The following is a 27,521-nucleotide window of genomic DNA, read 5'->3' as shown; positions in this document are numbered from 1 at the left end:
TGATTCATTGATTTTTTCAAATTGATGTCTATGATATTAATTCAACAAATCGACGTCCACATTATGGTCAGACAACAGAAGAACCACGATTCACTGTTTCAAGTAATCGATTAACATCTTCTTCTGTTCCTGTAATTTTAGCTTGTCGATAATTTTTCCATAATGTTGCTGTTACATCTAATGCAATAAGATCACTAGCTATTTTTGAAACAACATGAAGTATAAATACACCATCAGCGCCTAAATTATTATTTACAAAACGTGCACAATCACGTTCTTCTGTACTAGATATAAGTCTTAATGCTTTTAAATATTGTTTAATATATCGTACACGACGTGATGGTAATATTGTATTTAATGCCCATTGTAATGTATTCAATGTAGTTAATAAACCAAGTATTGCAAACCAAAACCATAGAAATACGTAGATTTTCTCTGTGAAATTATTAATTGGCAAAACACATTGTAGGGTATAGCTGTAAAACAGAAAATTAAAAAAAAGGAATATAAATAAGTTAATAATGATTGAATTGTTGAGTATATGCAACTAAATTTTCAAAAGAAATGAAATATTATCACAAATTAACAACTTCTTAGCTCAATTTAAAATGCTTTGAATAATCCAGTTGTTGGTAATTTGTCTAAAATTTGATCAGTCTTGGTTGGTATACGGGCATTCATTGAGCATTGCTTCGATAATAGCCACTATAACATAAGTTAATATAGAATAGATGTAATGTGACTAACAGTGGAATGCACGACACGTGTTTCGTTCTATTTGAGACTCGTCAGCTAGATGTACCTGCAAAGAAGTGTCAATGTTTATTCCGGGATTTTGACTCAGCACCATTTGTTACTGGGTTTGAGTTCCGAAGTGAACATCAACTCTAGGATGGACGTATATGTAGCCGACGAGACTCAAACAGAACTAAACGTGTGTCCTAGATTCGATTGCTAAACACACTCCATCCATTCTATTATAGCATTTTGACCTATTCTTCAAGACTGATAGCTAAATTTTACGTTCACACATCATCGTAAGTAGTTTTCAGAGTATTAGAGCAAATATTCCTTATTACAGTGATTTTAATCACCCTATCAATGCAGACCCATTAAATCTTTTGAATGATATATAATTGCATAAAGAGAATTATAATGATAACTAAATAATTTGTTAATAGAGTATAGTCATGACCACTGAACATTAAGTTGATTAGATGACATTTATGCTTCTATTAAATTAAAACCTACTATACAATTAATTCCAACATAGTCACAGTTGTTTTGTGAAGTGTCAAAGTAGTAGTCAGCTTGATTAAGACCTTCAATTTTGTTTTCACTCTACTTATGAGCTTCATTAAGTTACTGACGAAAATAACCAGATAAATGAATAAGCGATTATAAGAATCGTTTCATTAGATGTTTAGAAATATACGTTTAAAAAACCTTATATGTAAGCCTCTTACTTTTTATCTATTATCACCATGGTTTATATATGCCCTTGATGTAGGTGAAAATATGAATTTCTGTTAATCAAAAAACTTGATACTACTATGTCAAATGGTATATGTATGTGACAAGAGTTTGAGCCTTTGTAATTGTATACTCACTAATGATAAATCTCAACAGACATAACATTAAATCATGTAGCTATAATGAGACTGAAATCTCCCTTACCAAACAAAATGCGGTATCCAAGGTGGATAACGACTACATGTGTCGACAATGTTAGTGAAGGAAAGACCAATTCACTGATCTTGAAAATTCCGAGATACTTTTTAAATTTGAGTCTTCTTACTTGTATTGCGTAAAGTTATTCCATATAACTTCTTCAGTCGATTAACTTTCAAAAGTTTTCAGATATGGTAGCGATAATAATAGTAATAATAATTTTTATGATATGAATCTTTCACTTATGATTACAACAATAAACTATTCTGTTTGATAACCTGTCCATTTAAAAGTTGTTCTGTATAGACAAATACAAAATTTGTCTGTGGAGATTGTTAAATTGAGTTGAAACCACAAATCGATCAATGTCAAACCACTATTGAAAACCTAGAAGGACTGGACTGATGTCCCATCGTATTGTAGGACCGTTTAGAGGTGCACATCTACGACTCCGCAAGCGGTAACCGAACCCATGACTTTCAGCCTTGTATGGAAGCGTTTAAACTCCAAACTACTGAGGGGGCATCTAATTGTTTCTATTATAAATTCAATCATTCCAAGATAGCACGCTACCAGTTGAGCTAAACTGTATCGCATGTGAGGAATGCTCCCACCAAATACATTAGGAGATAATCGTGCACTATCGTGGACCGATTAACGTTGCACTCGAACATCACCGGATGCCAACTCAGTGCTCCAAAGGTTGGACGTTCATGAACGAAACCGACGGTATTGGGTTCGATTTCTGCATAAGGGGTTGTGGACACTCACCTTTGAGGAATCCCATGCTGAGACGAAATAGCCATCCCCTGATTCTAAGTTTCCAGTGGTTGTCTAACATTGATCGATCTGCGATTTAAATAATACTGCTAATTGATGCGAACGGTTTCCAGAATGCTGGATTAATATCATAAGTGTTCGACTTTCAATCAAGAGGTTTTAGGCCCAAACCCTAACTTGGGTATCACAAGACCTCACACACGAAATAGGGCTATCAGTCAAATATCAAGTGATTATTTACGAATCCTATGGCTTATAAGCATTCACCTTTCAAGTGAATCATGTAAATCATGTAAACATATTACTGTAACCATTGCATCAACGGTTTCGTCATTTTTGAGATGCTTTAGTGTCCCATACAAATGACACTTGATTAATTAAGCAGTAAAGTGAACCAAGAAAGAACTTTATAAGAACAGTTACTGATTATCTTTCGAATATAGTTCTACTTTAACTGAACACTAGCCATGTCATTTTGTTTAATAAAACGTTTAGCTACTCATGAGTAATAAGACGAAAATAACAAAACGTTTCTCAAAATGGTGGACAAAAGTACTGAATTGACAGGATAAGAAATAGGAATTTCCAATTACTCTTCATATACAACTTAATGACTTTGGAAAAAAAGCAATCTTATCAGTTAAACCTTGAAGCGGTTACTTCTCCGTGGAACTTATGAATGAGCAATAAAATATTCTATTATCTAATATTGCTAAAACACTTAAGTAAGTGTAAAAGTACTGAAAAAAAGAATAGAATCGCAGACAACAGTCTACAGATTACCTAGGCTTGTTTATTTCACACGACCAACATATGAAAAAGAATAATTTTGACTTTTTTACATCAGATCGTTTTGTTTAAAATCGGACAAAGCTCAATGAAATTAAAGTTCAGAAAGCGATTTATATAAAATGGTTAGATGTTTAATTTAATCAGGTTGGAAACTTAAATCTTCAAATGTCTTTACAGATTCAATTGATAAGCGTAGTAAGAAGTATTGACAGCTAAAATCATGTAGGTTTAAAAGTATAGACTTTAAGTCAAAATATTTGGATAGTTTTTTTTCAGTCACTAGCCAGTAAAATGACTGCATTCCAAGGCTGTTATAAAATACTCAGCTAACAACTTCATGAAACTACAATAGTGTTATATTCTTAATTAAAAGACTTTACATTCAAAAATCAAGTGTATGTTAGCTTAAGTAAAATGGTTACTTCAACTTGATATTTGATCGATATAAAAATGATTTGTGAGGTAGTTACTCACTGAAGACAATGATGGACTGTCACTCAATATCATGTGTTGGTTGAAGTTAGACATCAAAACCGTTGGATGCCGGCTCAGTGGTCAAGAAGTTGTGTTCACGTGTGAGATCGAAGGTCCTGGGTTAGAGTCTCTTTGCTATGGGATCATGGATGCGCACTGTTCAGGATTCCCATACTAGGACGAAACGGTCGTCCAGTACTTCCGGGTTTTCCATGGTGGTCTAGCTTACATCGACTCATGAATTCAACTATTACGAAATATGTGTTAATGGTCTATTGGTATATGTAATTTGTTAGTCATAGGATTTTGAAATGTAATATTATGTAATATACACATAAATTTTATTTTTTTAAAAAAAGAGGAAAGATCACAAATCAAAAAGAAATTAGATAACAATTTCATTATGGTTTAATACTTTACAAATTTTTATATACAAGATTTCATAAATCAATGTTTCAACGACCTAAAGATCAAAATATCACACTTTGATCATTCCGTCATTTGAAGTGTTAATGATTAACTGTCATTGATAATACATATCTAAAATTTAATAGAATCCATGAGAGTTAATTAAAGAACATCATCTTAGTAGCTCGACAGACAACAGACTCTATGAGATTAAAAGGTTTAGTGCTCGATCCCTGATAACGTTGCAGAGTGCGAGCTGTTAAAAAGTCACATACTAAGATGAAACGATGGATCATAGTTCTCCATGGTTGTCTAGCTACAACCAACCTGTTATATAGACTACAAATTGACCAATCTTCTACACTATTACTTATAACAGTATCTATGACTACTTAGAAAGAAGTTTAAATAAAATCAGTCCATGATTTAAGGTAAGGAAATCCTACAAAGTCCACCAATCTCTCCATGCTAGTAATCATCATATTCCCACTAGTGACTGACTTCAAGATACAATACCTAGAGTTCAAATGCCACCTCATAGGTCCAAAGATTACACGTTCATGAGGAAACTGAAAGTCCTGGTCCCAAACCCTCTTTGACCAATCCGTAGATGGGCACTGCTAGGCAGTCCCATGCTACAACGAAATAGCTCTCTGTCGCCTCTTGGTTTTCAGAAGTGGATCACCTAACGAACTTCCTGACCTAAACTATAGAAGTTTAAATACTTAAAACGATCAGCGACTTGAAAAAAAGAAACAATAGTAATCAGAGTTTAGTGCAAATGATCGAAAAATCAATATCATGCTTCAATTAAATAGCAAAGCAACAGTTATCAACCATTGAACAATCGAAACTATTTCAACTTGCCTCCCTATAATGTAGGGTTTGATAACGGCAGTTAAACAATTCTGATAATTCCAATAGTTGGGATAATGAGTCAATTGAATCTAGACCAGCATGGAAAACCTGGAAGCATTCGATAGCCATTCTGTCCTATAGTAGGACAACCTAGAAATGCAATCCACGATCCCGCCTTATGAGGTTCAACTAATCTACGAAATTGCGCCACTGTCCACCATTGTCTTCAGCGAGTTACTATCTCAAACCAGACCTGGTTGAACTCCATTAGTCACTGCTTCTCACTAGGACTCCAGGAAATACCACTTGAAACCAGTCACTAGTAAGCATATGCTGAAGTTAGACATTAACACCATTGGATGCTGGCTCAATGTTCTAGATGTTAAGCGTTCACGCACGAGATCCATATGTACTGGGTTCGAATTTCGCGAGGCGGGATCGTGGGTGTGCATTCCTGATCATGTTTATTTCTGTAATAATTTTTCTAATTTCTTAAGTGAATAATTATTTGAACACCTTATGGTTAAAAAAAATCGATATTTGTAATATCCTATTTGTTGTAAAAAGCAAGACATTATGTCTGAAGTTAGACACTAACACCATTGAATGCCGGCTGACTCAGTGGTCTAGTGGCTAGGCGCTTGCGTGCAAGACTGATTAGTCCTGGGTTTGAATCTCGCGAGGCGGGATCATGTAGGAGTCCCCACAATTGTAGAAAACGTCCGTCCAGTGTTTTCAGGTTTTCTATGGTAGTCTAGCTTCAATTGACTCATGATCTCAACCATTGAAATTATATTGTTATGGTTATTGTATAAACACATTTATATACAATATGAGTACAATATATGTGTACAGTAAACTGTACACCAGCATAACATGTTTTCAGGTATAGTCTCACTAATAAAAAAATTTCAAAACAAGACTTATAAATTAATTATGAAATATTCTTATGAAATGATTAAGCCTATTAACTCTGCAGTTACGATGAACCATCATAAATGTGTTAAGTTTATTCTCATATAAGTAGATATATTCATGATGTTAATAAATATTATCATATTTCTTTTATAAAAATTTAAGGATAACATAAATAAAGAGATTAAGAATAAAGTGAATATTTTGGTCAACTCCCAGTTTATTAGATCTAATTAATTAACTGACTAACTAACCTTAAACTAAATGAATGTTATCGATTGAGATAGTTCAAAATCAGCTTAGATACTTGATAAGAAAATGATTGTAAATAACCATACTGTAGGATTAAGGAATTTGTACACATAAACACACATACACACTGTCCCATATATATATATATATATACAATCCTATATATTAAGAAAGGCTGAGTGATAATGATGAAATAGGTATATGGAAAAACAGGTGTTCCAGTAAAACAAAGGGATCAAGATGAAACAAAACAAAAAAATACCCCAGCCATAACCACTATACACGTACATACCTACCTACCTACCTACCTACATGCATACATACATACATACATAGTGAAGAAACAAAATATTGAGATAAACTCAACGACAAACCAGTGGTTGTGGTTTTTCTTTCTATACATTATTATTATTATTACCATGATAACAGTCGTAGATAAAAAAAAAGGAATACAATACATAGATATAAAAAAAGATCTTTGAAGAATTTCAATCATATTCATATTATAAATGTTGAAATCTTAAACGTGGTAAATAAGGTTTGTAAAAAAGGTTCTTTTTTTCTTTGTTTTACTGGGAAAAAAACCCTGTTTACTCTTTATAAATATCTCAAATACTTTAGTAGGAGACAACGGCTCAATAAGAAGTTCTATAATCGAACACCTTGTGAACACAGGTCACTCAATCAAGACAGACTCTGCGTTCAAAGTCATCTACAAGGTAAGTAGAAGCCTTCCTAAGACAATTAGACTGCATCTTCTTTGCATTGCCGAGGCAATAGCCATACATTTTGAAAAACCAGAATTATGTGTACAAAAGAGACTGGTACAACCTCTTCTTTTACCATGGTCTTAATGTATTAAAAAAATTTTTTTCTTTCTTCATACTCTTGTTCTTTTACAGCCACCTGCTTCACCTTCCATCTTCCCTTCAAATCTTCTACCCCCAACCGGTTTGTTTTTATTTCCACGATCATTCCGATTACATTTCATCTCTGTTTCAACATTTTATGTTATTTTATCATGCTGAGCCATCCATACCCGATGAATACTTAAGCCATTAACTATCAAACTTTTCTTGTTTTAAAAAATTTTTTTCTAATACCTTTATTTATTTAACCTCACTGTCACCATGTATAACAGAAGTTTATTATCAGTATTATTATCACCCTGTAAAAATAAGTATATATATATTTGCGATTGTACAGCTTTGAAAATGAATTCGCCGAAAAGAGAACTCTTCGCTGAACTAATCTTTCTTTCTTACTTTAGTAGTAACATGTAAGATTTTGAAGTTGATTGATAACAAATTGAATCCTATAGGGAACATGAGTTTCTTCAAAAATTTCATCTACTCAATGGTCTAATCGTTATACTTTAAAGTTACTGAGTTTACTCTTTAGTGGGATGATAAATGTACATTTATTTAGTAGATTCTCAATAGTTCTCTAACAAAGATCAGTTCATGATGTAGAACTATATAATTATCAATGTTACAAATAAATCATATTGTCTAGTTCCTAATAACCATCTGTATAGGGTTGTGGAGATTGTTGAGTTTTGAGTAAGATCATGCATCGATCAATGTTTGATCACCATTGAAAACTTGAAAGCACTGAATGGTCGTTTCGTCCTAGTATGGCGGTCCTCAAAATTGTGTACCCACGATCCCACACGCTGGACTCGAACCCAGGAGTTTTAGTGTCACGCGCGAACACTTAACCCCTAGACCAGTAAGCCGGTATCTAACAGTGTTAATTTTTAACTTCAACCGATATCGTGAATGTAAATGTAACTTATAATGAGCAAAGTATTTTATTTAATAAATTACTGTCTATCTTTCGTTATTTCAATTAAATGCTAAAAAATAATCACCATAAATCATTTGATAATTGTACAACAGGAAGTTTCTATCTTCACCCCCAAACTTCCTCTTTAAAATTTTGAAAACACTATTAAAGCCAATAGTAGATCATGGTTCCACAATTAACTACTTATCCTCATGTTACAACTGAATTCTTCTCTCACATAAAAAGAAGCTATGAATTGTTATGAATACTACAAGGGAAACATGCTGAAACATGCTTCCAGGTTTTCCATGGTGGTCTAGCTTCAGTTGACTCATGATTTCAATCTGTAAGAATTATTTCAACATCACTTTACTCAAGTGGGTTTTATGAAGATTTTTGTAAAAATAATATTTAGTATAGATTAACATGAGTTTGTGTTACATGGTTGGGAATAATTGTGAAGTAACTATAGATCAAGGTTTTATACTAGTTGGCACTGATCACCAAAGCATAGGATTCGAACTAAGGTCTCTTAGTCCTATAGTAAGAGAAGTGAATATTACTGATCTTTCTGACGAGTATCAGCTACTAAACGTAGAGACGGCCTCAAGATTAAGGCAAATGAATCAAACTACAGTTAGAAATCAGGATTATAAGTTAGCATTTAGGTTTTAATCACAAATTGACAATCGCTATAATGCAAAGATCCTAAGACGGCATATTTTAATTTATAGTCAATGTATAACAAGTCATTTATCAAACTTTTTTGTCTTTGGATTAGTTAACCTGGGTTGATATTTCAAGGTCGTTTAGTGGTATAGCTCACCTTTATCGAGGATTATTTTTATGATGAAGAAGAACTATATTAAAGTTCAGAGTATTAATCGTACTGTCGGTTAGTAGTTAATGAAGCTTCAGAATCTCCATACACTTTTCAAGCTATAATATTTGACATGTTTCAATAAGTATATTGTGTTAAATCTATACATTAAAATACGGTATTTAGCAGCGTATAAGTTTTATCAGTTCATTTAATATAGTCTTTTTCAGCATAACATTATAGATTGATTTTAAACTTTAGACAATCGTTGAAAATAATGAAGAACTGAACTGTCGTTTTGTCATAGTATGACAATCCTCAATAATGTGTATTCACAACGTCGCCTAGGCTCAAACTTAAGTCAAAAATTAAGTACTTATCATTAAAGCTCTGAGTTGTAAATCAATAGCTTAAATTTGTAATTTTGTGACCAATATTCTATCTCATTCTCAATGTGAATTTTAACCTACTGATCAGAGCTTAACACTAGAACTCCTCGAATTACAATTAAAGTTTACTAATTAGTTAGAATATGATTGCTATTAGTAAACAACTAATTCAACGATCTTTACAACTCCTTAATGTTAAAAGTATCATTGAATTTTCATGTTCGCTATCAAATAATAATTGGTTACAACTACAATTTTGTCTAATTAACTTTTTACAGTAAATAGTAATTACAAATGAAGCACTAGACGGCCGTTTCGTCCTAGTATGAGAGACCGAAGTTCCTGGGTTCGAGTCTCTTTGGTATGGGATCATGAATGCGTACTGCTCAGAAGTCCCATACTAAGACGAAACGATTGTTTAGTACTTCCAGGTTCTCAATGTTGGCCTAGATTACATTGACTCATAAATCCAACTATTCAAATTACTACAATACTCACAAACCCCCATTCTGATTAAAAAAATATATCAAACAGTGAAACACGGACCTCAGTGATTACAGGAAAAAAGTTCCCCCACCATCCTATCAACAAAATAACTTGCAATGAATAAATAAAATAATTTCAGAAACAAAAAATAACTGATGAAAACCATCTGTTATAAGTTTACAAAATTCTATTGATAATTCAACAAACAGTATAGTTTAAATTAAAAATCTTGAAATACGTGGTTACTTAAGTTGGGTTTGTTTTACCAAAGTCGGTAGTTATACAAACAGTTGACTGATCAATTTTCTCAATCTCGCCCTTAGTATTACAAGCACTAATTCTGCCTTAAATATCATTACTTACATAGTTGTAATTACGAATATTTACCAATGGTCAAATAAGATCACAGGATAGACAGACATCAACCTCCATTGTGAAACATTTGATTGAGACTGGTTATAAGGTCGACATCAAGTCAGAATTTGTAGTGTTATACAAAAGTCTCCAAAGTCATATACTAAAGTTTATTGAAGCCCCCTTTATGCGTTCAAAAACAATTTGTCCTTACCCTTAACCTACCCTGGTAATACTGATTTATTATCCAGAGTGGTAATCACATTGTTTTTGTGTACTTTATTATCATTATTTTTGTTTATTACACCTAACCTTTAAGCTGTTTAATTGACCTTTTAATTTTCATATAAAAATGTCTTAACAAGTATGTAATGTGTGATCAGATTGTTCGAAATGTAATGCGCAAATATATCGCATATTTCTGATAAACTTCGTCTTCTCATTGCATTATCGAAACTGACTAGTACTACAATAATAATTATTATTATAATTATTATTACTATTGTTAATATTATTATTATCAAATTCACTTGGCACTGTTTGTTTGAATCTTCCCATTGATGTTTAGGACTACAGTTGATCAGTCTCTTATTGGCATATGTGCATACTGTGCGTATGACCTCGATATTGCCTTATTATTATTATTATCACTACTTCTGTTTATTTTGTTTCGTTTCGTTTTCACTCTGAATCAAATACAACTTTAGTAAAATTTATAAATTTGTACAAGATGAACTTTGTTTAAATGTACTATGAACACAGACATTTGATTTCTTTGATTATGAACGTAAATTATTTATTACCAAAGGGTCATTGTGTCTGGTTTTTTATTTTCCGCATAACAGAATGTGTAGTTCATTGTTTATGTATCCCAAGGAACATTTCCCAGTTCTCTTCAACAAATGTAAATTGGTTTTCTTTCTTTATCATAACTAGTTGTTTCTATTTTCGTCTAATTATTTAAAATTATTGAAATCATTCATTAAGTAAATTAATTTAACAGAATGGGGATTTGTGGAGATTGTAGTGATTTTAATGGTTGAATTCATGAGTCTTTGTAAGCTAGACCACCATTGAAAACCTGGAAGCGCTGGACGGCCGTTCCGTATTAGTATGGGACTTCTGAGCAGTGCTCATTCACGATCCTGTATCATAGGGACTCGAACCCAATACCTTTGATGTTGATGAACCGGCACTCAACGGTGTTAGTGCCTAAATTCAATCTATCCATGATCTTGCGCAACCGTTCATCCATTATCCGAGGTGGATGACAGTCTCTTACTCGACACGGAAATTAGATTTCTGATATTTCATAACATAATGTATTTCCTACTTATTTAGTCTGAAGTGTGATGTATGCTACTTATATTGACGTAAGTAGTATATAACACTAGTTAGAAGTGGAATGCTTGGCAGCAGAAGGTTGAGACGATCAAATCAGAGAGAACGGAAACAGACAGTAATTGTAATAACAATAAAGTTTGAGAAAATTGATAAACGATTTGTAAATGAAGTATTGAACATTTGGTTTTCACATTTAATGAAAGAACTATGCAATTTTATATTAAAATACATTGATTGTCCCCCATCTGATTGTATGTTCATTACAGTAGTAGCGTACACTAAGTCGTAAAATATTAAATATTGAATTTTCTATTGATGAATATAGTTTTTGGTGTGTATTAAATCAAAAAGAATTTGGTAGATATTCGTCGTCATGGTGATTATTAAATTTTGGAATATTAAACTATATGATAAAGTGAAGAGTACATTATTTATAATAAACTGACAATATCGAACCCAGGGCCTCCGAATCCCGCGAGCGGGATCGTGGATGCTCATTGCTGATGAGTCCCACAATAAGACGAAACGGCCGTCCAGTGCTTCCAGGTTTCCAAAGGTGGTGGTCTAACATCAATCGGTTCATGATCTCAATCAAAAACTTAATAATCTCCACAACCCCTATACTAATATCAATATGAATAAGAGAATATAATATGAATTATGTAAAGAAGATTGAGTATAGATCCAGTCACTAATTAATAACATCATATCGGATGTCATTATAACAGTAAAAATTACTATGTATATATTAATTAGTTAGTGTTTCAGACAGTGAGTTATTTCCTTTATAATAAAAAAACACACAACAATGTAAAGATGATATTGAAGTCTAATTAAATGATATAATTACTGAATTACAGTTATCTACATTATACATGGACTGTAGTTGAATAATTAATAAAACAATTGCGAAACAATGGATAAATGTATCATTCTAGTATGACACTCTTCTCAGTAACTCATATCCACAAACCAACTAAAGATCAAACCCAATACATTTCAGTCAAGTAATGAGTGCTTAACATTTAGACTATTGAATTGACATTTTTAAACTTTGTCAATGTTAATGAGATTGCATGATCATTATCTGATTTCGTTGATTGATAACTGTCTTTAGTCCCGACATGATTTAATTCCACTGTTCATATACTTTTTTCTATATTGGGGCTGAGAGAATTACCCTTTAAAGTTGGTAACTAATAGGTATGTGATTATTATTACTAGTAAACTATTAAACTTAGTAACCTCACCAAACCGTCTATAGGACTAATAATAATGAAATAATTTAATCGATTGACACTACATACAAACCATTCACTCTATTCATTACGTAAGATGATTTTTTTTCTGTTTTATGAAGTTCTATCTATGTATATATATATATATTACTATCTAATAACCAAAAAACTACTGTTATTTGTCAGTAATATACGATGAATTCATTAAAATTTTACTCACTTAACATACATTTTTTTATTTCAATATATTAAGATTTCCTAGAAACCTTATTGAATTCCATTTTTTACTTAGTATAAAACTAATCTCTGTGATAAGAAATACAATCACCTGGAAACTTTTAGATTTACTCAGTGACTTAGTCGTTATCTATGATCTATATTCTATATTGAGTGTGACATAGACATCACCCATAGTAATGGACGTGGATTAGTTTTTTTATACCAAATTATTTATTTGAGGGTAAGATGATTGTCGTATACTCTAAAGGTACCAAGCTATTGAATTGCTGAATGCGTCTTAGGTGTGCACAGTTATAAAGTCCGAAATTATGATGAAACAGTTGTGGTTTTTCATTTTTCACATGATTATTTGCATGACATCAGTCGTGATGTAAACTGGTATCTCCACAAACCTTCCACAATAATAAGTGACAGTTTCTTATCTTAATGAAATCTAGTTTTTACATGAATTTCTTATCATGAACTGATCATAGTTAGACCGTTATTAAAAACCAAGAATCGTTGGATAGCTGTTTTGTTCTAGTATGGGAGTCCTCAGTAGTCAGTCAAGTACAATGTAGAACCAGGCACATATGTGCTTCAGTCCAAGTTGCCATACCTCATTAGCAGAACAAGAAGAATACCACGTTCATATAAGCAGTTATTTCAGTGGTAGTAATATATTAAATAAAGATTGTGTACAAGGGTATAATACAGGACGAAAGAATTAGTTCGTATAAAATAATTTTAATCTCATAGTTCAAGGGAAGACTAAGAATGTGGTCGATTCTAAGCCATGTCACCCAGTCTTCAACCATTGGTCACGTTAGTCACACGGACCCCAACCAAGTAGTCCGCATCTACTAACATGGCTCAGACTAGGAGTTAGTGACATTGTGGACTGGTGACATGTTTTGGTTTGGCCGCCCCTAACTTTCTACCAGCCGCCTCCAACACTAGTCAGTATTGCACCTAGTAGTAATCGGTGTTCAGGCACACGTAGCACGTGGCCCGACCGTCTCGGTCGATGAAGATTCACAACCTCATCAACTGACTCACCACCATTCTCTGATACCCTGTGTCTAACCTCACTATTACTTACCCGGTGATCCCAGTAGATGGAAACAATATTTCTGAGACATATGTGATCAAATACTAGTAATTCACGAGTATCGTCTACTCTTAATGGCCATGTTTCGCAGCTGTAAAGTAGAACAGAACGTACTGCCGCTAAGTATACTTGTTCTTTTATTAATAGACAGATATCTCGCCTTCGCCATAGGTGATGTAAGTTGGCAAAAGCTAAACGAGCTCTTCGAATCCGTGCTGAGATTTCGCCAGACACCAACCCACTAGGGCTGATAAGAATTCCATGATAAGTCCTCAGTAATGCACATCAATGACTCCACATAAGAGATTCGGATCTACGCACTGCCACAATCTCCATGAATACCTTATTCTGATAATTATCATGTGCTCGCTTACGACTAACTTCAAGATACAATTTTCAGAATTCTATTAATAAGTCGTGGTCAATTGAGTTCAATCACTTCGGGTTTGAAACGGTTATCTACCAGATACAATGGAAGATGGTCATGCAATGTCGTGAATTAATCGAATTTAGATATGTACACAACTGGATACCAACTCAGCGGTCTAGAAGTTAAGCATCCGGATGCTAAATCAAAGGTCATGGGTTTGATTCTCAACGACAGGAGTATGGTTTCACACTACTTAGCAGTTTCATACTAGAACAAAACGACTGTTCAAACCTTAATAGTTTCTAATAGTGGTCTAATTAAGATCGGTTTGTGATTTAATATCCATGATAACTATCATCACAAAACTTTAAACTGATAATATTTAGTTCAACTAACTTTCTTATTACAATTTCCTTACATGATTAATTAAACCTCTTCTAATCAAATATATTTCACAATCAAAATATATATATATATTCTGATAAATAACAATGATTTACAATAAGACAGCTTAAAGTGAAAATTTTTGGAAAAAAAAGGAAATAGTCTGATAATTCTTAGAGAAGCTTGATTTAGCACACAGAGATTAGTTATTGATAATGATGATTAGGATGATAATAATTATGAATGAATTGATGTACACCTATCATTAGTTATGAATGAATGAGTTTTTGTAAAATTATTTCAGTTGAATGGAAATTAAATAGCATTGATATTTTCCCTTTCCTCCTCCTCCTCCTCCTCCTCCTCCTCCTCCTCCTCTTCCTTCTCTCCCTCTCATACACACGATGCACAGTCATTGATACACATACATATTCGTATACACGTATAGAATTTAGGTTAATTGTGGTCATATATATTTTAATTGTATTATAGACTGCGATATATATATATATATATATATATATATATATATATATATATATATATATATATATATATATATATATAGGTTATTAGATTGGAAGTAGTCAGCTTTGATAAGAGAAGTATGATGCGTACGTATCTATGTGTAAGCTTAGATTTGAGTAAAAGTGATACTCTTACACGCACACACATATATATATATATATATATATATATATATATATATATATATATATATATATATATATATACACCCTCTCATACATACGGAAATAAGCAGATAATTTATATTGTGGTAGACAGCACTAAGGATTGAAATATTAAACTTCTGATCATGACAGTAAATTCAATTAAAAATAAACCACATTATGTTTACTATCATTATTATTATTATTATTATTATTATTATTATTATTAAAGTCTAAGAGATTTTAGTAATACGATAGATCTAAATAAAAAGCCACTCAAAATATAATTCTATTTATTAATTAAATATACATCAAAGATAGAGAACAACATTTTTTTTAGGCAATTAGAAAACAATTAACCTGACTTATTATTATTATTATCCTCTTATAACTTGGATTTATTCTATGATTTGAAATGATCCTTTTTTATCTTTTAAACTAGAGAGTTGATTAGCTGTGACTCCTAGTTTTATACTGATATTAATAATTTGAAATATAATTAGTAAAAGATTGACATTTGTTGAATCTTTTCAATAGTTGTGATCTTGAGTCAATTGAAGTTAGACCACTATGGAAAACCTGGAAGTGTTGGACGGACGTTTCATCCTATTGTGGAACTCCTCAGTAGTTGAGTTCATTTGTTCAAATTATACTTGAGTCTTATTAATTTGGTAAGTAATTTAAACCCATTAATTATGATTTTAAATATCACAGGTTGTAAGCAGCTGACGAGAACCAACGAAATAATAATGAATTCATGCTATTCTGCTAGAATGTTTGTTCTTGCTCTTTTCAAAATGATAAAGGGAACTATGTGTATGAAATTTGGTATTGGATAAGTTACCTATAAAAATTTCAAAAAATGTTTACTTCAATGTTGTTTACTTCATTAAAAGATCCTTTACACTTTTTGTTTTTATGCTTGTTTCACATGTTAGTAACATAAATATTAAGTTATCATGTATTGATTCATTACTGTACTGTGATTAATGTCATACTTATCTGGTTCTTAGTGATGATAGAATTCTGTTGATCAACTTATCATGTGGTCATCAATCTAAGTGATTTAAATCTAGTGTACACTGTGTTTTGATGTTAGGTGGTTGAAAGTAGTTGAGAAGAAACCCTACATCGAGGTTATAAGGTAGTTTGGAGTTATCATTAGGATGTACCTGCACTCCTATAGGACTCGAACACTTATCACGGTCCCTTGTCAACTAAATTTAGCCAACTAACATAATCTCGTATAAAATGCAGATTAATTTACTGTGTATTATCGAACAGGTGTTAAATTAATTTTATTATTGCTAACAATCATTAGATATATTGTATAATTTAGTTTGTTCGTCTATCTATTTATTGAATAAGCTTCTATTAATTAGCTGTAGATGAAGATCTACATTATTCAAAGTAATTTAATCAGTCAAGTTGTGAATATCCCACTGAGAAATCTACCACTTTTAGTACATTGCGACATTTAAAAAATGCATATCGATTGGTAGCTCATTACCGAAACTTTATCACATAACTAATCTTTAATAACAGTACACTACAATACAAATATACATATAGATTCATAAAAGTTCACCAACCCGAGCCGTAGCTCGGATAGCTCGGTGGTAACGTCTCTGACTGTGAAGCTGGGTGACACGAATTCGAATCCGCCAGGGCGCACCAGTTCCCTCAATATTACAGGTACAACCTGCTGACGAGTGCCAAGTAGCATGAGACCCGGGTCCAGGGTTTCCTGTCGACTACCTCCAACCATCATCTAATATTGTAACCCTAGAATAAACATCATTCCTATGATGCAAGTACATCCGGATGATAAGTTTCAAATAACAAGGAACATATGTTATATATTCTACTGTTATGCAAATTTCATCACTTCGATGCAAAATTATAAATTGGACGGGTTCACATAACAATGAAACTCTTTAAAGCTTCCACCGTGTTCACAAATAACGAACTAATCAGAATTCAATCTATTGTGTTTAAAAAGAAAAAAATCAATATCTATCATTTTTCTTTGTATCATACCACATCTCTTTAAATCAAATGATGCCTTCTAAAATAAAATGTTTATTTGTTACCCCCTTCTTAAAATCATACATCTATACCAAAATTAGTCGTCAAAATGGATTTGTTAAGTTTTAAATGAACATATTTATTGAAATTACAGCAAATATTTCAGTCGAAGGTGTTTTGTAAAGATTTATTTATTGAGACACTATTAAAAACTAGGAAGCATTGAATAGCTACTTTGTTCTAGTATATGACTATTCAGTAATAATCACCTATATCTTATCAGGGATTGAACTTAAGATGTTCAAGTTTACAGCGAACGTTTAATCACTTAGCCACCATATTGGCATCAAGTAATACATTTTTTAGACTGTTATATCCCTATAAGAATAATGAATGGTAACTTTTGGGATCCATTTATGGACCAATACTATGAGTATATTTTTATCGTGTAATTGTTATGTAACTGAACTGTTCATATTCATGTCCCTCTTATTATGAGTTTTATTTTGACTTATGAACTATTATTATACGATTTACCATGCTTGAATTACGCCCTGTCTGTTAATCACTACCTCCCTCATTCACAACCACTTTTGGCCAAATATTGTATAAATGTTATTTTCTATTTTATGACACGACGTGGTCTGTTTGATTGGTATATAAACCCAGTATGTTTGAAATAAATGATTCACATTGCAGAGGCTGAGATTGGTGTTTTGGACTTAATTGGCTGGACTAGACAGGAAGCGAGACTAATCTTGACTCTAGGTTGCTCACACGTGCTTTATGCGTCATTGATCCGATTGATAATTCGCTACTCTTTGATTGGCGGTATCGTTGCGTTATCCTATATACAGGGCACACAGGTTCACAAGTTATAACATAGACTTCAATCATATCATGTCATAATGCAACAATCATTATCTGTAATGAATATTTATAGATTTTAACTAAAAACTTTCATTTTCTTAATTATATTTTCTTGTTTTATATGACCAAAGGTAGGAAGAGAGAGGGAAAGAGAGAATGATAACTATAATTAGCATATAATCTCAAAGTTCACAAAGTGAATCTTTCATCTAAATTAATCTGACCTTATTTATCTTCTTTTCCAAAGAATAAAAAAATTTTAAAAAACATCAGCATAAATGTGTGTTTACAATGATTATTGTTTATCTATGCCAAATATCTGTTTATTGGGTAGGCGGTAATATTAGCTTAGTACTGACTTTTCTCAATCTATCTGTCATAAACATATTAATGAACAAATAAACATACCCATACATACGTTTAAGAAATATGATCCTTTATAGCTAAATTGTATTGACGGATTCCGATAGATAAATTAACATTTGATATTTCAATGATCAATAGTTTCCCTAGTGATTCATCATCACCATCATTAAATAGTAAACATACATTGTAGTTAAAAGAGGTTACATCTTCCAGGAGAGTTTTAATACAAGTTAATCATAAATGATTTAGTTAGCTATATGGGTGAAGTATACAAAAAAGGATTATAATAACTTAGAAATATATTTAGATGCTTCATTTCAAGGAAGTCGAAGTTTTATTAACATAAAAATGATAATTCAGTATGTAAAATTATTGAATTACGTGTTGATTAATCATCTGTCTGAAATTGGAATAGTAGAGTGAACAAAAATAAAATAATGTTAGGTGATCATAATAATACTATCCGTTTAGCTCTTGCTATTTATTGCTTTGAGGAGTTATTTACCATAAAAACATTTCTATGGTAACATTTCTATTATTATATTGAGTGATGATGAAGAGGGCTTCAATTTCTCAAGATTACAGTTCTCGTTACGATTATAGACTTGTTTTTACAATAAGGGAACATTTTATCATTAGTTGTCTTTTGGGAAAGTTTCCAAACGATTACTGACTTACTTTAGACTTCTTAAAATTCTTATGTGCAGATAAGAGATGGTTTGAGGTGGTTGATTTCTATCAGGGACCACTCAGTCGTAGAAAACTCAGTCAGTCAGTCAGCTACAAGGTAGGATCAGGCACATATATGCATCGGTTCAATTTTCCATACCTCATTAACACGACAAGATGAACACCAGATTCATAAAAGTAGTTAATTCAGAGATGGTAATATATAAAAGAAAGATTTCATATAAGGATATAGTATAGGAAGAAAGAATTCGTTCGTAGAAAGAAAGATATGATGTGATTTTAAGCTCATAGTTTAAAGGAAGACAAATAGTGTATACACCGACGCCATTGTGATAGATTCTGAGTCATGTCACTAAGAGTCTCCAACGATTGGTTACGATAGTCACGCGGACCCTAACCAAGTAGTCTTTATCTACCAACTATACAGTACTAAAGAGCCTACTCGTTCCCATCCAATGTATGATAGAACTCAAGCTCCAACTCTTGAAACAGGTACAATACCATCCAATTACTTAGTTGCAACCCAGCAGTCGATATTAATCAGCTTCGGTAAACTAGGAATGTCCTCTGGTAATTATTTGGTAATCAATAATTAGGATCAGCATTCTCACCAACTTGATTGATCAATCGATTGATCAATAAGGTTCTACCAAAACAAGTTAGTACTATCATTGAATATCTACTTGGTTTCTAGATATTTATTTAATTTAAAGTGTAAGTTCTCATTGAAACAACAATGGACATTTAATTGATTAGTTTAACTCTACTATGTTAAAATGTCGATTCAACTAACCAAACAACTTCGTTAAAAATAACTAACTGTGGTGATTAATAGACTGAATAATAAAAACTCATGTTTCTTTATTATTATTATTATTACTATTATTATTAATAATTTCGATCAAGCATGGTCGATTACAACAGAATCAATTAGCTGGGTTTTTTTCCCCTCTCTAAATTCAGACAACCACAAGTTGGCTCAATTTTCTAATAGACTTAAAAATACATTAATTTTCCCATCTAACAAGCTCAATTTTCCTGCCCTGAATACTTCCTGATCAATTCCACCTACATTCATGTATGATTATGTCAATTGTCTGATAAGATAATGAAGTTTTCTCAAGTTAGTTAAAGTAAATCAATAATCAAGTCAATGACCTTGAATGAATGAACCAACCATTGAATAGTAAGTCTGAATTTAACTCATTTGTTATGCATTTTATTTATTTATGTTGTTACGATGGGATAAAACTTGTCTCCTTTACTTCCTTCTTGTTTAATGACTATACACATTTATCATTCTTTAAACAATTTCATTCTTCATTTTAAAAAAAAGGTTTTTTCTCCAACCTAGCGAACACTTTTTTTTATATAATTAAAATGTCTCGTTACAAAATTGCATAATCAAGTGGTTATCAGAATTTGGTAGGTAAATGGATAACATGATAGCGTTTGAAATGAATAGCACTGAGTTCGAGTCCCGGAGTAAACATCAACTATGGGATATATGTACATCTAGCTGACAAGTTGCTAGATACTATCCATCTTTGCTTATTATACAAAATTCTATTTAATTTTTAAATAATGTCAAGTGTTGTTACTTGTAAGTCAATTTTAAAGGAAAGAACTAAATGTTTAAATTATGAACTAGCTACCATAGAAGGAGTCAAGACGATATTCAGGTTTAGATAATAAAAAAAGCATAATAATATCGTGATGGACAAAGAAGTGCTCTTCTGTATGCATGATGGTATACAAATATAGCTAACAGGGATAAAATACACTTAAGTCTAGCTTAATCTCTGCTTTCTAAATTGGATATGTAACTCTTACTATGAATGAGAATTTATTAAATAAGAGATGTTGCTAACATTTAGTAAGTTTTGATGGTTAGTTCTTTGAAATGTTGAGAGTTTGTTTATAAAAGAAATCGATATAATTCTGAAAAACTAGATCATTTTAACATTATGAATTTTATTTCTTATTCAATGAATGTTTTAATTCCTTCAAGAGAAGTAAAATGTTACCTACTTGTATAGTCAGTTGTTCGATCCTATACCTGATTAAATGTCTATTTCGAAAGTTTATTACCATCAGCATAAATGAAAAAATTTCTTGATTATTGTTCGAAATACATCCTAATTCTCTACGAATGTATATTGTCATGCTAAAGTGTGACAATGTTCATGACAATGTTCTTGTCTTATTCAAAAAGTATTGCTAAGCAGACCTCAAATTATCCATTTTGTTAATAATCTGCAGAAATGGCAAGTAAACAGGTTGATGATAACTTAAATTGACTAATTATTAAGCTTATCTAATCTATTCTCTGATTTAATAGTTGAATTCATGAGTGATTTGAAGCTAGGTCATCATGGAAAACTTGGAAACACTGGATGGCCGTTTCGTTCTAATGTGGGACTCCTCAGCGGTGTGCACTCTGATTGATTACTTTCTTTTCTAATTTGTTACCTAGCTATTTCTCCACAAGGTCATCGTTGCTACCATGTAAACAGATTAGCTGTTCCAAATTTTAACATCTAGGAATAGTAAGAGACTTCTTATCAAAACCACATCTACTTCTCTCTTACTGTGATGGTAATCAAAATGAATATGGAATATTTTCTTCATTAACACAAAAGTACAAAATTGGATGATCGATTAGATTATTTATTGATTTTCGACCTATGAACTATACAATAATCATTCTTATGTATCTTATAACAGTGTTAATCAGTTCTTTTTTATTTACCTCCTCTATATTTCAATGTAAGATAAAAATTAATTTAAAGCCATTTATCACTGTTTCTGTCATGTGATTATATAAATAAAGCAGGGTTAACGAAGAACTTAACATTACCACACACACACACACACATACATACATACACACAAACTTACAAATTAACCCTAAACTTAAGACTAACAAACTAGAAAAATGAACGGAATGCTAAATGCGAAAATGTAGAAATAAACTGAATGAAACAATTAAACCATAAGAATGACTTTGAACCCATTTTGACTATTGTGATCTTTAAATATTACAGGTTATAAGCAACTGATGAGAACCAAATGAAATGAAATGAACTCATGTTATTCTACTTAAATCTTTGTTCCTGTCCTCTTACTAGATGATAAAGGGAACTATGTTTATGAAATATTCTACTTTTGATTGTCCCGATGAGAACGGTTTTTTTTAAAAAATGAAATGTTAACAATCAAACATTTTCTCATTATAGGATATTATGAAGATTGTTAATCGTCACAAAATCTTATTAAAACTCCAGGAGTTACCTCTCGATAATAGTCATTAATAGGCACATACTAATCGAATATTGTTTACTTTAAAGGTCTCCAATGGATATACTGACTAGTTACATTTTAACCATGTTTATTTTGTACAGAAATAAATTTTGTATAAATTCAAAGTGATTCTAACTTGAAACTAATATCAGTTAGAAGGTCCTTAAAGATCATGGAGTAATGATAACGAATTACAATTAATTTGAAGATCCAGTAAAATAAAACAACATAGTACTGACAAAATACAAGTATTAATTTCAAATATTAGCAAAATCGTTTAGTTAAATTTTATGCAATATTAATTGCATATTTATACGTTCATATCCGTTTGTTCGTGTAGTCCAAGACGATTTAGTTAGACGTGTAATCATCAAAAGTAAGCAATATATTTAAAAACCTATCAGGATTGTTCCTTATATTTTAAAGTATAGATGACATTCATATCTTGTAGTTAGAAATTTCTGGAGTGGTTTTGTACAGAATGATTTAATTTGTAGGTTGTATTAGTCATAGACTAATACTACTCGTCACCGAGAACATTGAATAATCGATACGTTATATTGTAAATTGGTTGAACTTGGGGTTAAACCATTAGATACCGACTCAGACGTTATTAATGTCTAAAAGTTCTGCTTGAGAATTCTAGATCCTGGGTTTGATCAATGAAGGGGTTATGATTACGTACTAAATGGATGTTCTATTTGAAGTAGAAATAGTTGTCCAGTTTCTTCCGCTTTTCAATAGTATTCTGATTGAGATCAGTCTGTGACGCCTACAATTTACAAATTTATATTTCAAGCATACCATTATAGATGATGGATATTACTATTGGAAGTTTGGATATTTTATAAGTTGTTCGTAATACATTGATCAAGTTTGAAATTATTCTACATTCTACTGTTTTCTCCATAAATCAAATATTCATGATCCCATATTTCTTACAAATTTCTACTTTAAATTATTAGGGTCAATCTAAATATGTAAAATATAGGTTTAACTACATTTACCATGATTTGCATGTGAAATAAGAAATTTTCAAATGATTTTCATTGCCCTGTAAGTTGATATTATCAAACACTAACTTTTAGAATAATGATATATCTGTCCACATAAGTAGTATGTAACACCAGTCGAAAATGAAAACCCTAGCAGTAGAAGTTTACAAAGGTTGACTTGAAGAGAACAGGAATGAAACGAGAAAGAAATTGTGAATCAGGTAAATTATATAGAATGTAAAAGATAAATGACTGAAACTTACAAATGAAGTATTTAATGTATTGTTCTTATATTTTATCAAGATATTCTGTAATTTTGTATTAAACTAAATTGGTTGTCTCCACTTTTATTCTCGTTCATTACTTACCTATGCCTGTTACTCCTAATGGAGCATAGGCCGCCGACCAGCATTCCTCAACCCATTCTGACCTACTCCTTCCTTTCTAGTTCCATCCAATTCTTGTTCATTTTTCTCACGTCTATCTCCATTTCCTGGCGTAATGTGTTCTTTGGTCTTCCTCTCCTCCCTTGGCATTGAGGATTCCATGTAAGGGCTTGTCTTGTGGCGCAGTTGGGTGCTTTCCTCAATGTGTGTCCTATCCACTTCCAGTGCTTCTTCCTAATTTCTTCCTCCTCTGGGATCTGGTTTGTTCTTTCCTACAGTAGGTTGTTGCTAATAGTGTCCAGGCAAAGGATCCGAAGTATTTCGCGTAGACAACTGTTAATAAACACCTGTATTTTCTGAATGATGGCTTTCATAGTCCTCCAGGTTTCTGCCCCATACAGTAGAACTGTCTTGACATTTGTATTGAAAATCCTGACCTTGGTGTTGGTTGACAGTTGCTTTGAGTTCCAGATGTTCCTCAGTTGTAAATATGCTGCTCTTGCTTTGCCGATCCGCGCCTTCACGTCTGCATCAGATCCACCGTGTTCATCAATGATGCTGCCCAAATATGTAAAGGTTTTTACATCTTCCAAATCTTCTCCGTCAAGTGTGACTGGATTGGTGCATGCTGTATTGTATGGGAGAATCTTGCTTTTCCCTTTGTGTATATTGAGACCTATTGCTGCTGAGGCTGCTGCTACACTGGCCGTTTTCTCTTGCATTCTCGTTCATTACAGTAACATTTTCTAGTTTAACTGTATAAAACTTTATTTTATTAGCAGTACAATTCATAATAAATGGTCTTTTTGTTTAAACTAGCGTAATTTTTATTTATTTTGAAAGATTTTAAAGAAATCACTAAACTTCAAGTGCCAATTAGGATCATAATAGATAACAATGTTATTTATGATAATAATAATAATAACAATAATAGTCTAAATAATATAAAGTTTCCCTTTTCACATTTCTAATTGATTTCATCAGATAAAATACATTGGTAAAGTATTAAAATTTATTGATTAACTAAATCCCGGCACTTCTATTGTACCATACATAGTAACGGTTGCCAACAACGAATATATATATATATATATATATATATATATATATATATATATACTCTTGTATAACTCGGTATCTAACTGTACAACTAAAAATACTGATTATTAATTGAATAAGTTCAAATGGTTTCTAATAAATAGGTCATTTCCTGCTTGATTAGTTCAGCTTTTGTTTTTCTAATGAGTTTAGATTTTAACTTAGGCTTAAAATGAAAAGAAATGTGAATAAAGTTAGAAAACTAATGCAAGTTTGTTTGTTTGTTCGTTTGTTGTTGTTATTGAAGAGGTGTATAGTTCCAAATCTTCATGATTATTAAGCGAAAAAAACAAACAAAGAAATTGTTTGTATTAAAGCAGGAGGATTTTGGATATTGATCTTAATATATATATATATATATATATATATATATATATATATATATATTTGGATGTTAACTTTTATTATGAATTGAGACTAAATTAATGAACTATTGAAGAATATCAGGAAACATTGAATAGTTCCCTTTATCCTAAAGTTTTTTTCACCAGGGATCAGAGGTATTTAGTTTATGTGGAAAAATGATCTTCATTGCTGGATGTCAACAAACGGTAGGGGTTCACATCAAGTTGTCTAACTGAAAAACAGTAGCTTAGAGTATATTTTTATAACAAGTATTATTCCTCTTGTATGTAGGTGACCATAATAGTCTCTCATCATCATTGGTCTAGTTATAAACCGACAATATTAAAATACGTAGAGCGATGTAACACAGAGAGGATAGCTTCTACATTCAGAAAAGCGTGAACAGGTTATCTGACGTGTCTAGTATTTGGAAGTTGTCAATTACTGTTTTCAAGTGCATTATGATGTATATTAGCTACCAAAGTATGAGAGCATCAACGATGATTAAGCCTGAAATACACGCCGTCTAGTCACACAATGATCTGAAATTTATTATTAGTCAAGACTTGAGACTTAAGAGTTCTAGGACTCTGTGATCATCATGTAAATTCTTCAGCCACGCAGATATTAAGGCACTATGAAATGTGTTAGATGTTCGCTCAACTAAAACTCGAGTACTACATGCACAAAGGCAGCCCCTGACTGATGAAATTAAAAATACCCCGACTAGGCAGATTACTGGGACCCCTAAGCTGTTGCATGATTGAATACTGGCCAAACTAAATCTATTTCCCGCGTCATAAAAAAATTAGAGGTGACTTAATCATTGTTTTCAAGCTACCAGGCATTAATCTCGCAGCTAACTCCAATAAGGTCAACAAACCCAGGACCGGTTACTTGTCAGCTAACTACTGACTTTACCATTGAATTATCGGCTAGAAGGACTACCTATCCTGATAACTTAGTGAAGCTCTATTTGTTGACTCATCTAAGGAAAGTTAGATCAACTAAGGGACCTCATCCCTAAGAATATCTAGCCTCCTGTCCTTCTGAAACTGAAATTGGTTAACCATAACCCCAAACAAGATTAAAAAACTAGAAAATTAAAAGCTTTTACCATTAGATTACTAGTTTGGAATTCACTGTTCTATATATTTACTGATTTCATTCTTTATTTGTAATAGAACAGGTCGATTGTCCATTGTTATCAACTTGATTTGTTACACATTTTACATAAATGAACTTCATCAGGGACTACTATGGCATTTCAGTAACTAATCTCAAAATTATTCAATCATGCGTAAAATCAACGTTAAAGTAGGAGGTGGGGGTGCGGAGATCACTGATTTGATCGTGAATGTATAATATTCATATATTTCAAAGTCATTGCTAGATTGTGTTCGAAAATGATTATGTAGTAACGCGAATTCATTGAATTTACACAAGTAAACCACTAGATACGCGCTCAGTAATCTGAAGGTGAAAAGCTTATCATAAGACATGTAAGTCAAGGCAAATCAATTGATGAAGTAGTGAAACTTGATCAGTTGAGATGGCTGGGACACGTGTTACGTATGCCCAACACAACCACCGACTGCCTCGACGTGCGATGTTTAGTGGTGTAAGAGTAGGCTGGAAGAAAGCAAGGGGCGGCCTGACCAAAACATGGCGCAACTCTATGAAGTCACTGACAAGTGGACTGAGCCATGTCGGTAGGTGTAGACTACCCTGTTGGGGACCGCGAGATGATAGCAACCGATGGTTAGAGACCCTGAATGACATGGCTCAAAATCGTTTGCAATGGCGCAGGTGCATCCACTCTTTGTGTTCTCTCAAATTCTAATCTTCTGAATTCTTCATGTCCCTTTTTTCCTCTTTCCAAATTTATTTCACTGGATTATACTCTTTAAATAACATCTCCAAACCCTAATCTACCCTATTACTGCTTATACTCTTGCTACCTCTACCACTACGGGATTTGAATCGACAAGTGCATCTCTGTGCTAAGGTGGTGTGGCAACTCGAACTGATGTACGTATGTACGAAGTTCTACGTTATTACGGACTGACTGACTGACTGATGGAATCTCATATCAGGACATAAAAACTATCTAGTT

The 27,521-nt window shown here is 32.2% G+C and overlaps 2 protein-coding genes across 2 annotated transcripts in view; both read right to left on the bottom strand.

Moving 5' to 3' along the window:
• The window catches only part of MS3_00004531 (uncharacterized protein), a 358,189-nt gene that overhangs the window by 142,155 nt on the left and 188,513 nt on the right, over positions 1–27,521 (bottom strand). The gene's annotated exons all lie outside the window — the stretch shown is intronic.
• UNC7_1 (Innexin unc-7) overlaps positions 68–27,521 on the bottom strand; it is a gene marked incomplete at both ends in the record, with an annotated part of 106,852 nt that continues 79,398 nt past the window's right edge. The window contains one exon of the mRNA XM_012937784.3: positions 68–476. Coding sequence (XP_012793238.2) covers positions 68–476 — 409 coding nt within the window. The remainder of the gene's footprint in view (positions 477–27,521) is intronic.

This window comes from Schistosoma haematobium, chromosome ZW (genome assembly GCF_000699445.3).
Source record: "Schistosoma haematobium chromosome ZW, whole genome shotgun sequence".
Classification (NCBI taxonomy): domain Eukaryota; kingdom Metazoa; phylum Platyhelminthes; class Trematoda; order Strigeidida; family Schistosomatidae; genus Schistosoma; species Schistosoma haematobium.
This window is presented reverse-complemented; position numbering and strand designations above follow the sequence as displayed.